General features: G+C 38.2%; 1 protein-coding gene across 6 annotated transcripts; it reads right to left on the bottom strand.

The window, feature by feature from the left end:
• Positions 1–647: 647 nt before the first annotated feature.
• LOC310923453 (interleukin-1 receptor type 1-like) lies at positions 648–14,392 on the bottom strand. Of its 6 annotated transcripts, XM_083884630.1 has the most exons (13): positions 14,302–14,362; positions 12,893–13,081; positions 10,910–10,944; positions 10,680–10,749; positions 8,047–8,290; positions 7,559–7,745; positions 6,620–6,782; positions 6,244–6,309; positions 5,575–5,695; positions 3,877–4,025; positions 3,445–3,588; positions 1,895–2,056; positions 650–1,405 (listed from the first exon to the last, which is right to left on the bottom strand). In XM_083884630.1, exons 4-13 carry the CDS (start codon positions 10,741–10,743, stop codon positions 999–1,001), a joined length of 1,707 nt encoding a protein of 568 aa, XP_083740756.1. In that variant the 5' UTR covers positions 10,744–10,749; positions 10,910–10,944; positions 12,893–13,081; positions 14,302–14,362; the 3' UTR covers positions 650–998. The 6 variants fall into 6 exon arrangements, with proteins under 6 accessions (XP_083740755.1, XP_083740756.1, XP_083740757.1 ...); XM_083884631.1 differs by lacking the exon at positions 12,893–13,081 and having other exon boundaries at positions 14,302–14,373; XM_083884632.1 differs by lacking the exons at positions 10,910–10,944; positions 12,893–13,081 and adding an exon at positions 9,405–9,549 and having other exon boundaries at positions 651–1,405; positions 14,302–14,345.
• Positions 14,393–14,413: the final 21 nt, after the last annotated feature.

Genomic DNA, 14,413 nt, shown 5'->3' on the forward strand with positions numbered 1-14,413 from the left:
CTCACAGTGATGCGCACAGAAAGTTGGATTTGGGTCCAGAAATACCAAGCTACTCTCTAGCAGTTTGATATAGTCACATGCCTCTAACTCTTTTTTTCAAAAGTAAATGAGATACTATTTCTTGCCATTAGAATTTGGTCATGTCTCAGAACTGCCCACTTTCCACTCTCCAGGATACGCAGCCCAAGCACAGCTCTTAGACAGATTCTCAGTGAATTTCTGTGCATGGAGTTAGCACAGCTGAGACACATCATGAGAACATCTGGTTTCCAGAGTAGCAGCACAGTCTAGAAAGCTTCCCATTCTCAAGAAATATGAACTATTTTCAGTTTCCTAACCATTACAAGAGACTAAATTTAAAAAAAACCCATATATCAGATATCAGAGAATTGTTCAACAGTCTAAAAATCCACTGATTTCATTCCCTTCCATTTGCTGAACACATTTGGTACCAACTGCTCAGCAGAAACACAGTTAGTGTTGTGATGAGTTTTAAATATACCTGCTATGCCATGTATTTCCCCAACCCTTTCAAGAAGCAAGAGTAAAGTCTGTTGCTCAGGAGACAAAGCTTGCACAGAGCAGATTGCACAGAGCTTGCAGCAATAAGGAAATCAGACAATCATGGAGACACAAGAACTGGAACAGAATGACTATGAAAATACTGATGACAGAAATAGACTTTTAATTTATCAAGTGCAGTTTTGATTTTTAAAACATGGACTTCACAGCTGTTTCTTCATACAACATTTGTGTGGACCACAGTGACTTAATAGCCTATCACCATGTTTACTTACAACATTTGATGGAGACTAACACAGCAAACTGTGTCACTATCCAAAACCCGTAACAGAAATAAAGTTGCACGGAGTTTTTTCTTTTAAGGTGTAATTTATGGAAGGGATGAGCAGTTTCTACTCCTCCAAGAAAACATCTGCTTTGCAGTATAAAGACTATGCAAGAAAAACTCCAATTCAGAATTACCTTCTTAGTATTATTTAAACAAGTGCTCCTAAACTTCCCTTTGCTGCAGAACTATTTGAAGTTAGGGGCAACAAACGCACTTCAGAATAAGGTACCTTTTTCCTGGATGGCATTTGATAGCGCACATTTTTCCAGAATCTTGTATTTGCCGAACAAGATTTCTCTGAGAAGTCCCCTTTCCATTGAATAGCTCCATGTTTTTGCTTAATGTATCTGATTGATTCTGGCATGCTTGTGTAGTCCTGTATTTCACCCATTTCTATAAGAATCACTTGAATCCCATCACGGATGAGAGCATTATACATAGCTAGTTGCTGTTCAGAGGTGTCTTCTAACAGGCAGCACCTAGATGTTTCTGATCCCAAAATAATCATCAGTCTTCTGCTTTGCTTAAGGGTTTCGTCAGCAACACTGACCACAGCTGTAAGTGATGAATAAACAATCAAAGTCTGCATAGAAACTTTACAACTGGTGTAAAATAGTTCTTTATTTTAAAATTGCAAACACATGAAGCTGTGGCTAGCTCAGAGTAGTGGTTGCTTTAAGATCTTCACATTGCCAGCCATGATTCATGATTCATTATCAATTGCATGACAAAGCTTATAAAAAACCTTTTCTTCAGCCCTTAGGAGAAGATATCATTCAAAAAAACTCAACAGTATTATTAATGCTATTAAGTCCTCATTTGCTCATCACTAAGAAAGCGCAGACTCTCATAACATCAGAACAGAATTTTCAGTAAGAAAAAAAAAGAAAAAGAAAAAAATTGCATTGAGCAAATTATCCATTAAAAATAATTAAATACAGCTGTCTTTTCAAAAAAATGTGTGTTTTAATTGCATAGATAAAATTAGAACCTGAGAACAATGTGTCAAAAGGCAACCTGTTAACTCTGCTTATTAAAGCATACCTTCTCCTGGTAAATCATCCCTTCCTAATATGAAAAGGTTATATCCACACTGTTCTTCTAAAACATCTGGGAGCATCCTACGAACAAAGGTTTCCAGACAAGAGATACTTCTGCCTTCACTGCTTTTTGTGTACAGGACATATGCATCATAGATTTTCCCATCTAAAACAAACACAAACATTTCTATTAAAAAACTAAAACTCAGAAAAAATTCTTTATTGCAAAGTTTCATTTTTGGACTGTTTGGAAATAGTCATGTGTGGCTGATTTCACCTATCTGACAGAATCACCTCACAGAAGTAAAATGCTCTATGAATCAAAATAAAGATGGTCAGCCACAGAATCTGACTTCCTTTCCCATCCTGGGGATGCAGGAGTCACCAAATGAGCTGGATGCAGGACCTAGGACCTGAGACCTCCAGGAAGGAGCTCCCAACTGCCAGAGGTGCCAGGATATTGAGGAAGTACCCTCTCACAGGACTTTCTTCACCATCTCTCCTGAAAGAAACTCAATAGCAGTTATCTCCGCTTCTGACTAACCACAAAACAGGGTGGAAGAAAGCCAATTCTTTCTTGTAATAATCCTGGGAGGGCTTTTCACAGATAAAATGAAAGGCCAGAAGGCTTATGAGGTTTTGGGAGTTAAGGCTAGGCTGCATAGCAAGCAGAACTGAAAGAACCAAGCCAAAATCAGATCTAACTCAACAAGTTAAAAACTTCAATTTTTTCCCTTTTAATTAGAATTCTATTACAGTATTATAGTAAAACTGATTTTTTGACCAGGAGTTGAAATTACTTTTATGTTTACATGGAAACATTTAGGACAGCCATGAGTAAACATTAACTACCTTAATGTACATAATCCATACACTTTCAAGCCATGGGGAACTTCAGACAGTCTAATTTTGAGAACTGACATGAAATATATCTATGATGTTGTGCTTATTTTAAATTTTTCACACCTGTCCAATAATTTTGCCTACAGTGCATTAAACTAAAACATATTAGAAGAATCCCAGAACACGGAACTAGCAGCAAATTTTCCCTTTGATATGTCAACATTGTAACTGGCAGGATTTAGAAGGAAAGTGAGGGTAACAGAGAGAAATTGCAAAATGAAAATAAAAACCACAACAAAATTAATCTCTGAAAAATGAGTTGCTTTTCAAAATAAATATTTAATGCACATCTTTAAACATCCAGTTTACAGGATGTAGCTCTGCTGACACCTATTGTTCATCATCAGAGTGACCATAAACCTACATTTAAAGAAACTACAGGAAAGCAAAAAGCAACATGCTCATTTTGGAATAACCTATAGTTCTTTTGGTCTATCTCACCATTGTTGCCTTCAATATTACAGAGTTTTTATTATTTCAAGCATAATTATATATTTTACCCATACGACTGAAAAAATCCTGCACAAAATGTCTTTGTGCATATCTGAAAATTCCTTACGGAAGTTCTATGTACATTATACTAAATAATCCCATCATTTCTCAGAAATAATGACAAGTGAAAAAATCAATAGGCTAATTACACTTACATACCTTCCTTACTTGTAAGGGCACAGACAGAATTACGGTACCAAAGGACCAAATCAATCTTGAAAATCTTGTAAATTATTAGAGTAATAAATGTTAAAATTAACAAAGAGACAAGCCCTCCAGTCAGCCATCTTCGTATGTCAAGAACTGCACAAAAATAGGAAAATTTTTTTTTAGATGTTGAATTTGTCCAAATCTGATCTTTCACATAAATTGAATACAAATTTGAATATTACATTTTTCATTCCTATTTACCTTGTTTCTTAAATAATGATAAATACAATGCTATAGGGATACTCTAAGCACAGGTACATGCATACTGCAGAATGTAATACATCTGTTTTCTTTCAACATGATACACAAAAATTTGGTATCAAAACACCTTCTGGGGAAGTACATACAATCACAGGCCTCAAAAATAATACTATTTCTTACCTCTGTGTTTTAATATAATGTAAGATGCAACTTGCCCAAAGGCATTTGAAGCTTGACAGACAAAAGGCTGTTCATAATCTTCACTGCTCACTTCTGAAATTATTAACTTCACAGAATACACTGGGCGCCCATCGTAAGAAGTTTCTTCTCTGTCCAAAAAGTGACAAATAGAACCATAAAACCACAGCTCTTTCACAAATGGCTTCATCTCTAACATCTGCAGCCCAACAGTGGTTATTTCCTTCTGCAAATGTCAACCACACTTCACAACAGAGGAACAATTACATAATATGAAAGAAACTCAAACAGTCAGACCTCTCCTCCTAATGACATTTAGCATATGCATTGGAAAGCATCAAGACATCAAGAGGTTATCTTATCTGCAGCTGTGTTCCCCCAAAGGAATAAGGTTTCTATAGCTGGAAGTTCAAAAATAACTTACGAACTTAAATAAACTCTTGTAATGTGCTTCCCAATCCCTGTGAAAGTAGATGGACATAGATATTTCCCAACAGGATGTGACATTCAGGGAATTAATGAACCAACATCACTAATGCAAGTGATCAAAGATGACCATGTAAGTGCTAGGAAGTACAAAAACTAACACTGCTTTTGCAATATCAATTCAGTGACCGTGTGTTGCTGCATTATGGCCAAATTTTTTACAGTACTACAATTCTTTATGACAGTCTAATAGATTACTTTTGCATAGTGTTTTCTCTTGGTGAGCCCTCAAATAAGTCAGCATTTTATTTCTCCCTTTGTTTTATGATGAAAAGTTATTTCTTGCAACTATATTCTTACTTTGCAGACATCATTCTCTTTTCTTCACTGGTTTTTTGGTCCTAGATAGTGCTCCAGAATTTACAAAAATTATCACTTTTTTTTTTTATTTACAGCACCACCAAAAGGGCTGCCAAAAACAATGGAAATTTTTAGTTCGAAACCTGTAATGCCTAAGAAAATTTCAGATTGCTTCTTGCTCCAATTTGAGTTGTTTTTCCAGTCAGGTATAATTCCTCTTCTTCTAATTCCATTTAATCTGCTTTTCACCATTACCTTATCTTCCACTTGCCCTTCAAATGCTTTACTCAGTCCAAGTCCTCCCAAAACCCAGCTCATCACTGGACATCTGTCTCCCTTTTCTCTTCTAACACCTACTCAGTGCAAATGCCTTCAATAAAGTCTTCCATTAGCTCTTCAGTTGATCTCAGTTAAATTTCTCTAACTTAATGCTCTTAAACCTAGAGATCTCTATTTTTCCTGCATAGCCCTCTTGCCCTCTTGCAGATTTGCCCTCTTGCAAACTTTCAGAGAGGCAGAGGTGAAACAGTTTGAAAACCATACACCTGAACATGCCTGATCCGACCAAAAGAGGTCTCTGCCAGGCCAGAGCTTGCTCAAAAGAAACTGTATTGCAATTATGGGACTGTGTCAGAACACCTTTTCCCAAGGAAATTCAGACTGATTTTTACAATGAGCAAGAAACACAAAATCACATGTGAAGCCCATGTGCCTACTATGTTTAAAGTTTCTATTTCAAAGCAGGAAGTCAGCTGGAGAAGGCAAGCATTAGAGTTTTAAAGAAGAATGCTAATTAAAGCAAGGGGGAAATGTTGCTAAATATTTTCATGTCAAAGGGAGGAAGTTCCATTTTGGACACCAACACAGAATTTTCTATTCTGAAAATATACTTACTCATGGGGACTTGTAAAAATTCTGCTCATATAAAATACATCATTATACAGACCGTTGCCTCTCCAGTACACCTCAAACCAATCAGCACCTGTTGTATTGCAATCCACAGTAACCTGTGAGCCTATAAAATTGTGTTACAAAGTAAAGAGTTAATTTCTATAACCTAATTAAAGTCTACACTATCCTGATCACAGATTCACACACGCGCACCAGCTAAGGACGTTATTAAACCCTTTCAGAAAAGTTACTCTTATAGAGGGTCTATATTCTCAGCGATCTGCAGGTTCAGAAAGAGAACGGTAGGACAGAAGAAGCTGAATTCAGGAAGATGCTCCCCTTGGGGCATCACTTTGCCTGCAGATTTGAGATGAACCTGTTCTTAGAATCACTTCCAGAGTAATGGAAAGCAAAAGGTGTGACAGATAATCACTTGAGTTCCTACAATTTTCCTTGCATCTAAGAAAGGTCTTTAGGACTTTGTAAGCAACATGTGTCTTTTCTTTCCCTCTCATCCCTCATTCCTCCTTTGGGAGATCAATAGAGAGAAACTGATCCGGTCACTGAACAAGTTTCTTCCGAAAAATAAAACCAGGAAAGCACAGGACACTCCTTGAGAATACATTTTAACTAGGATACAAATTCTTATTTTCTCTAGAGGAAACTCCTTACCGAGTTCCACTTCAATGGAGTTGTTTCTTGGGTAAGTTATTTCTGGAGGCTTGTTCGGTGGGGTCACTAAGCAAAAGAAAGAAAGTGCTTTTCAGAAAACCAGGGGCAGTTGCAGTCTGTTTTATACTGTATAATGCAAGTACAACCTAAAAACACCCCTCATACTAAAGACAAGGCTGTCAGCCATTTAATACCAAAATATCACTCAACACTGAAAGTACCATATCTCAGGTAGTCATTACTGCACATTTAAAAAACTCAGTAGTCCCTAGCATGTCCATCCACAAATTCGGTCTTCCCACTTTAGTCTTTATTAATTTGCAACAAAAAAATTGGGGTTATTATGAACACAAACACAGTGAAATTATTTACTTACCTCCTACAATCAGACTGACATCTCGTGAAATGTTATATTGTTTCCCATTGTAGGCATATGTTGTTTCACATGTATAGTTTCCTTGATCATGTACAGTCACATTGAAAATTATAAGGTCACTGTTTGAAAGGGCAAATCTTTTTCCTTCCAGAAGCTGGCAGTCCTAGAAGTGTGTAAAGAACTCTATTAATTCCTACCTCTATATATTTCCATGGTTTGCCTCTCTTTCATACAATCTGAAGTTTCAACGGACCACAGCATAAAGATGGACACCCTGTGGAGGCTGAGGAAGAGTGAGGCCAGTGGAATATAGAGAAATGCACGCTTCACTTCAGCTGAGATTTTAATTTAAAGATACCCCAGTTCATTCCCTTTGGAAAACAACTTTCAATATTAGAGAAATCAGAAAGTAAAATGTGGGCTGGCAGTATTTGCAAAAGTATTAATCAGTGAAGCATCACCCAACAATTAGACTTCATTTTTTAAGGAGCCTCAATACTACTGGTACCATATGGACTGCATAAGCCTGAGGCAGGAATCTGGCAGAAAGCACTACATTCTTGTAACAGAAAGAGCTTTTAAGAGAGCGTGAACAACATGAAATAGAATAATGGAATAGAACAGTATTGAGCACCTAATGGATAAGCCTTAGTAAATCTGTTTCCACACAAGGCCGTGTTTCCCTGGCAGGTGAACAGATGCCACCTGGTGGGTGCGTGGATCAGTATCACTCCTACATCTCAGCTGAAATTCTGCCCTGATAATAGAGAACACCTTTAAAAGACAGAAAGTCTTAATCCTCCTTCAATTTGTTTTAAAAGCATTTTTCTCCAATTTGCAGTAGATCTTTAGTTCTTCTGCTCCAATTCTCAAAGATCACTTATTTTTATTATAAGTAATGGACAGCTGTAAGACAGAAAAAAACTACTATGCTCTCACCTTATACCAACGAACAGGCTGAAAATTCTTCTCTTTCCTGAAATAATCCAAGTGGGGACACACGACCTTTGCAGAAGATGATGTGAATATCATCTCTACTACAGCAAATTTTTCATTTAAGCACAAACCATCAATCCTCTCAAATACTGTTACTTTTGTACACATTTTCTTGCAGCTTGTCAAATTCCTGCAATTTATAGAACACAAATAAATTAACCTATTTAGCATATTTTACAGGTCAAAAATGTATGGCATTCTTTTTGGAGAAGAAAGAGAAGGAAAAATGTTTAGTTTCTTCAATAGATTTACTTTTGTCTACAAGCAAAAAAACCCCCAAACTAGACTTAATTTCCCCAAACTAAAGTTAGTTTTTGTAGCTGCATTCCCTCTTCTTCATTAGTATTTCTCTTGCCCTCAAAAATTTACTTGCTTTCTAAAAGGTACTCACTTCGCATTTCTGTAAAAATATATATTTTTTTAACTTTCACCTTATGACACATTCATAATCTCCAGAATCTTCTAACATTGCAGGAAGAAACCAAATTAAATTCTTCTGCTGATGAACTCTAGACAGTTTGTCTCTAGGCACAGCTGTCTCGTTACCAACTTTATACCATGTTAAGTTGTACTCTCCACTTTTCCAGCTCTTTTCCAGTGAACATTTAATAGCAAGAGGCTGCCCATCAGGCACAAGACTTTCCCTCAACATCACATCATAGGCTTCACATTTCTCTAGAGGAAAGAGATAAACATTAAAGAAAAATTCAAACACTCTACAGGAATATACTGAACCCATTTCCTGATTATATTTACAAAGTTTATTGGAGTTTTCACCTCCATTCTCAAGTCAAACTACTAAAAATACAACTTTAATCCCTTATCTTTACAGTTGAGAGTACTAGTCAGTAGTTTACAGATATAGTTACGCCACTAAAATTAAATGCTGTTTTTTGAATGCAATCTTTACACTCAGTAGAATGTCTTTGTTTGCAGTGACCTGTCATTTGCATGCTTTATTTCAGATGCAAATTACTAAAAATTACTTGTGTTTTTCCAGTCTGTTTCATGGGTATGTATACACACACACATATGCTCACAAATTTCACATTTAATGTCTTTATTTTTAACTTCTCATAACTGTAATCAAAGTAATCCTTCAAGACAGACTATGCTTTTGATATCTTAATGTCCTAAGAGGACACAGAAGTTAAAGATTGTGTTGTACAAGTTTGCTATGGGAATTTCAACTCAGTCTTCATTTTATGAAGAGAGTAATCATTGCAATCACCAATGAGCTCATTTTCTTTACTTCTGACACAGACTTAGGCAGGAAAAGAGCAACACCGAGAGTTTTGTTTGGGTTTTTTTTTCTTTTTTTTTTTCTTTTTTTTTTTCTTTTTTTCTTTTTTTCTTTTTTCTTTTATTTTTTTCTTTTTTCTTTTTTTTTTTTTTAATTCTAATATGACAAAAAAGGCACCAACTCTGGATACCATGGTCATATTCTCAAGTCAGTAATGTATTTATTGAAACTTCCTTGCTTTTTTATTATATAAGAATTTCCACAGAGAGTCGTCCAAGTGTCTGTTTAGCACAAAATCTTGTCTCTGATAACCATCAGTGCCAAATGTGCAGAAGAGAGGAGGACACAACAAATACATACTAATCTGATTTCAGTCCCTTTCTTTCCTCTTACATTCTGCATGAAAAAACATTCACTAGTTTTTATAAATTCTCTGAGTATCATGCATTTCTTTTTATGAGAAATTATAAACTTCCTCTCATCTGCCTACTCTGTGGTATTTACATTTTTATAGACCTTCATTCCATCTTGCTTCTGTCTCTTTACCTCAGATTCCTCCTTCATTTAGAGACTTCTCATATGGAAGCCATCCCATATCAGAAAACATTGTCACTGATCTCTCCACCTCTTCTGATACCACCTTTCTGAGATTGAATGACCAGAACTGCAGAGTTCAACTGGCACACATTCACTGTGGGATTGAAGAGTAGCATAGTAAGGCTTTCTGTTTTCTGCTCTGCTTCTTTCCAAAAATTCTGGCTTTCTGCTCATCACTAATGACAGTTAATGATTCTAGAGAGCATCCAGAGATATCAAAGCAGCATTTTCTCAAGTGGCTATTAATTAATGCTCACATCACACATTGAATTACTCAGGTATCTGTGTTGAATGCCCCATAATAACTGTGATGATTATGAAGTGCTGTGGCCATGGGAACTAATAACCTTTTTCAGCCACTTACTGCTAGTATTCTGAAACAGTCTAAGAGACACCAGCACATGCTAAAGACCACTCATCTGGAAAGCAGATCTGCAGAGAACTGCAGAGAAAGCAGAATCTGCAGAGAATTGGGGTCCTGGTACACCACAAACTGATCACGAGCCATCAATGCCCCCTCATGGCAAAAGAAGGCTAACAGTGTCCTGGGATACATTAATATATGCCAGATTTGAATTTACTGGAAAGAGTCCAGCACATAACCACAAACATGATTAAGGAAATGGAGCACCTCTCACTTGAGTAGAGGATGAAAGAGCAGGAATTGCTCAGGCTAAAAAAGAGAAGGTCTGAGGAGTGTGTGAATGGATCTTATCAATGTGTGTACCTGAGGGGAGGGAAAGAAGAACAAAGAGATAGAATTTTGCCAGCATTGCCCACTGACAGGACAAGAGGCAATGAGCAATTGAAATAAATTGAAACATAAAACATTCTATCTGAACACAAAAAAAGACTTTTTTTTTATTTTTTTACTTTTTTTTTTTTTGGTGGTACAATATTTGTAAGGCTGATCAAACAGTGGAACAAGACATCCAAAGATGTTGTGGAGTTTCCATTTGCATAGATTTTCAAAATCTTGACCCTGTAAGGTTAGATGTCAAGGGCTTCTTTCCAACAGAAATTATTCTGTTTTAAGTTAGAACATAAAATAACACATATTATGTTTTATAGTTTCCTGCTCTTGGGACTATTTAGAAGAACTCATTGGCATGCATGTAATTTCACTATTAATGTCATCTTTCACAGAAAGTCAGTATTACTTGTGTGAAAAAAAAGTTCCATAAAAAGTTCAGAACAAAACTTTCCATAGCCACCAAGACTTACTTGCAATAATTAAAGACAGAAATGCTGTTGCAATGTTACATGAGAACAGTGTTTTTGCTGTCATGTTTCCCTGCCAAAATGGAAAGAAAACTTTCAATTAGTGCTTTCCAATATGAACTTCCATGATTTAAATTAAACATCTGCATTACACAATTAATAGAGGAATTACACATTTTAAAGAGGACACATGAATTACAGGAATTGTCTTTGATTTGTTTTGAGCCTGTTACCTGCTTGTTTTACCTGACAGCTCCTAATTATTATACTAGAAGAAAAAACAAAATGAGTGAACATTTCCTACTTCAGCTTGTCAAGCACTTGATTTTTTTACGTCTCTAGCACACTCCTTCCCACTTCTTGCTTTCCTAAGCTACAGCCACAGATTCTCTAACTCTCCCTTAGATGGAATCTGATTTCATCATTCTGACTTTTTTTGCCACCCACTTCTCTACTGCATCCAGTTATGCTATAACCTGTCTGGGATGGGGAGGACAGGACAGGACTTGCACACTGTCTTCAAAACATAAATGCACTATGGATTTATAAACAAAGAAAAAAAATTTTCTGGATTTTTTTCTATAATGATTTCTAACCATATCTTTGTTCTTTGAGCACTACTGAGTATTGATCTGATATTTCCATGGGCCTATGTAGTAAAATTTCAAGATCTCATCATTGCTAAGAATCAGGTGCTAAGAATCAGGCAAACTCAGTCAGCTGCTGAGCACATGATGTTAGGATTTTGGTCATACATTTTCATTTTAAATTTTCTTTATATTTCTCTACAATAATTTTCTTCTGATATTATTACCCAGTCATTTACTATTGTGACATCTTTGTGCCATCCCATGCAATTTACACCCCCATGTTCTAGCCTGAATAGCTTTGTAGAATTTGTTTGCAAATTCAGCCCTTGAAACAGATTCCCTCTGTCTAGATCATCAAAATACATGCTGAGCAGAAGAGCTGTTTGGAACTCTGGTAGTGATGTTTCTTCACTAAAATCCAGGCATTCATCTTTTACATGCTTATTTATATATTTGAGAATGATTGTCAGGACTCTTTAGTAGTCCTCTGATGCCTAACATGTTTGGAGAAGGATCTCTTAGTTGCATGCCTCTGGCAAGCTGTTCCTCAACGTGACTTGCTTTACTGCTTGGGTTTTTTTCTATTCAGCCTACCACAGTATTTTACAGCACAGTGAGAGGACAAATGCAACTATTCCAGCTGAAGTATGGGCAGGAGAACACCATCCTGTCGTGGCAAACATTGAGCTGATCACCATTTTCTACAAAAGTCGAAGATGACTCTTCCGGCTGCTGTGTCTTACTTCACCAGACTGACTCAAAAGTGTGCCATGTATTGAGTCATCCACACTGCTTCTTGCAGTGCCTGCTTCCCTTCTTCCCCTTCTCTTTCCTCCTCCCTCCTCGCCAATTTCCATTCAAATTACCAGGCAGGTCTTTTCTTGCCTACTCTAAGATGGGATGAATCCCTGAAAGAATCCTGACCATAGAAATACACAAAACATTAAAATCTCAGGAGAGAGGTTATACGTGTTTATACAAAAAGCCACAACTTTTTCCATTATTCATGATGCACAGTAACTCTTAAAAATCTATAATTTTTAATTTTTAAAAAGAGGAAAATATTGTAACAGACATAATTTAAAGTCTTTATCTTTATAAAAGGATTTTTGATATCTATCTATATCAAAGGATTGACTAGACTCCACTTACAAGCAGGTATTTTCTTTATGATTTCTCTGAATCACTGCTTTTTCACAAACTCCGTTCTCTTACAACATTACCTTGCTCTAGTGTTCTGTCTCACAAGAGCTCTCTCAAGAAGTTTTTTGCCCCATTAGTAGATTCAGCAGATGCAGAAGTAGTATTTTATCACATCCTGAAAGAAAGTCTTCCAGGATCCTGCTTTTCAATAATTTCAATGTTCTTTCTATCTATTTAAATTTATAATTTGCCCTTTTGTCAACACAGAAGACTTGCAAACATATATACAGCCTTGTGCAAGACCATACACACTACTTTGAGGAGACTCTCTCGCCTCTCAATTTTCACAAAGAAAAATTTCTATTTCTGTGGAAGGCAGATATGACAGCAAAATTAGGCTCTTCTCTGTGCATGCTTTCACATAAATAAGGATGAAAATAACATATATACGACTGCAGAATCAATTGCAAATGTCTTTCCTACCGCATTCTGCCATGACATACAGCTAAATTTCTCCCTTTTCCCAGCCATTTTGTCCACATCTTGAGCACTCAATCAACCTGTGGAGCTTTATTATTCACAACAGACTTCAGCTCAAGTTATCTTTGCCCAGATTTTCCAAAGGGGAAAAAAAATTTCAGGTATGCAAAGCCATGTCCATAAAGTTTTCCCCTGAAAGGAAATATTTTTATCAATTGCAGTTTAGAAAAAAATATTTCAACCAACCTCTCACCCCCCAGAAAACCACCCCATCAACCGTCTGAAAGAGGTCTTCAATTATACACGCACCTGAATTACAATTACAGCATCGATGACAGCAGGTAGGCATAATTTTCAGTAAAATTTCTCATTAAATTGGCATAACCACCTTTCCATCTGCTTTTTAGTTCTTTTGAAGTTGATCTACTCAAAAAAAGAAGTCTCCTCAAAACTTCCAAGGACCACAGGTTTCATTGATTTTGGCAAATTTGCGGAGGTTTATTTGAATCTTATTCAAAAGTACAAACTGATTCAAACGCGCAACAGTCCTCAGAACAGAGAGAACCAACAGAAAGACAGAGTATCACATTACTTCTCATATATAAACCTAGTAACATTTTAAATCATAAAAGAGGCATATATATATATATATAACTTAAATGCTCCTATCAACTGCACGGTACACCATGCCTCTTCTAGAGATATTAATCAAACGTCTCACTTTTGATCACGAACAAAACGATGACAGCAAATCCATATATATATTCCTTCACTGGACATGGGCAGTCAGTGTGGCAGAGCTGGGTTAGCCCCGGCGGGATGTAGGGACAGCCCTGCGCCTGTCGCGTACCGTGTTTGGCTGAAAGGCTGGCACGCCTCAGCGGGCACGGCAGGAAATCATTTTCCAATACTCTCCATTGAAATTGAGGCGTATTCCTAGGAGCATTCCCTCGGAAGGGGCTGCGGCTCCTGGGCGGTGCGGGGGGCCCTTGCTGGCTCAGGGCCGAGGGGCAGCTGCGAGGAACAGGCGCTCGCTCGCCTCCCTCAGGGGCCGAGGCACGCTGAGGGCTGACCCTCCACAAGAGATCGCACCGCTCCTCAACTGTCCCCAGCGACACTGCCTCGGTCCGAGCCACCACCTCCCAGCCCCAAAAGCGAGGCGTCGGAACAAAGTTGCGACCATCGGCGCAGCAGCTCTAGGGATCTCCTGCTCGGGTTACCCCGGCCTGGCTGAGCCGCCCGCTCTGTTCCGGAGCCACGGCGAGCGGCGCTCCCGGCCGCACCTGCGGGGCCGCCCCGGCTCTCCGGGCCCGCCCCCGGCTCTCCGGGCCCGGCCGGACCCTCAGCCCCCGTCACGCCGAGGGCTCGCTGGGGCCGGGCCAGGGCCCGGGGAACCCCCTCCCTGCTCCTACCTGCTCCTCGGGGCGGGGGAGCCCCGCTGCCGCCTCCCAGAGCGCCCCGGCAGCCACGGGACGCGGCCGCTGCCCCGGCGCGGGCGGCTCCTCCCAGCGGCGCCTCACCTGC

This window comes from Zosterops lateralis (genome assembly GCF_965231275.1).
Source record: "Zosterops lateralis genome assembly, chromosome: 2".
Taxonomy (NCBI): Eukaryota; Metazoa; Chordata; class Aves; order Passeriformes; family Zosteropidae; genus Zosterops; species Zosterops lateralis.

What these genes read in the sequence shown, in the direction of transcription:
- LOC310923453 (XM_083884629.1), bottom strand. Translation starts at nt 10,743, where the DNA reads ATGACAGCAAAAACACTGTTCTCATGTAACATTGCAACAGCATTTCTG. An exon ending in ATTTTTACAAGTCCCCATGA is followed by an intron (nt 4,026 to 5,574) that starts GTAAGTATATTT and finishes CTTTTTGGACAG; the next exon opens with AGAAGAAACTTCTTACGATG. An exon ending in TGCCCTTACAAGTAAGGAAG is followed by an intron (nt 2,057 to 3,444) that starts GTATGTAAGTGT and finishes TGTTTGTTTTAG; the next exon opens with ATGGGAAAATCTATGATGCA.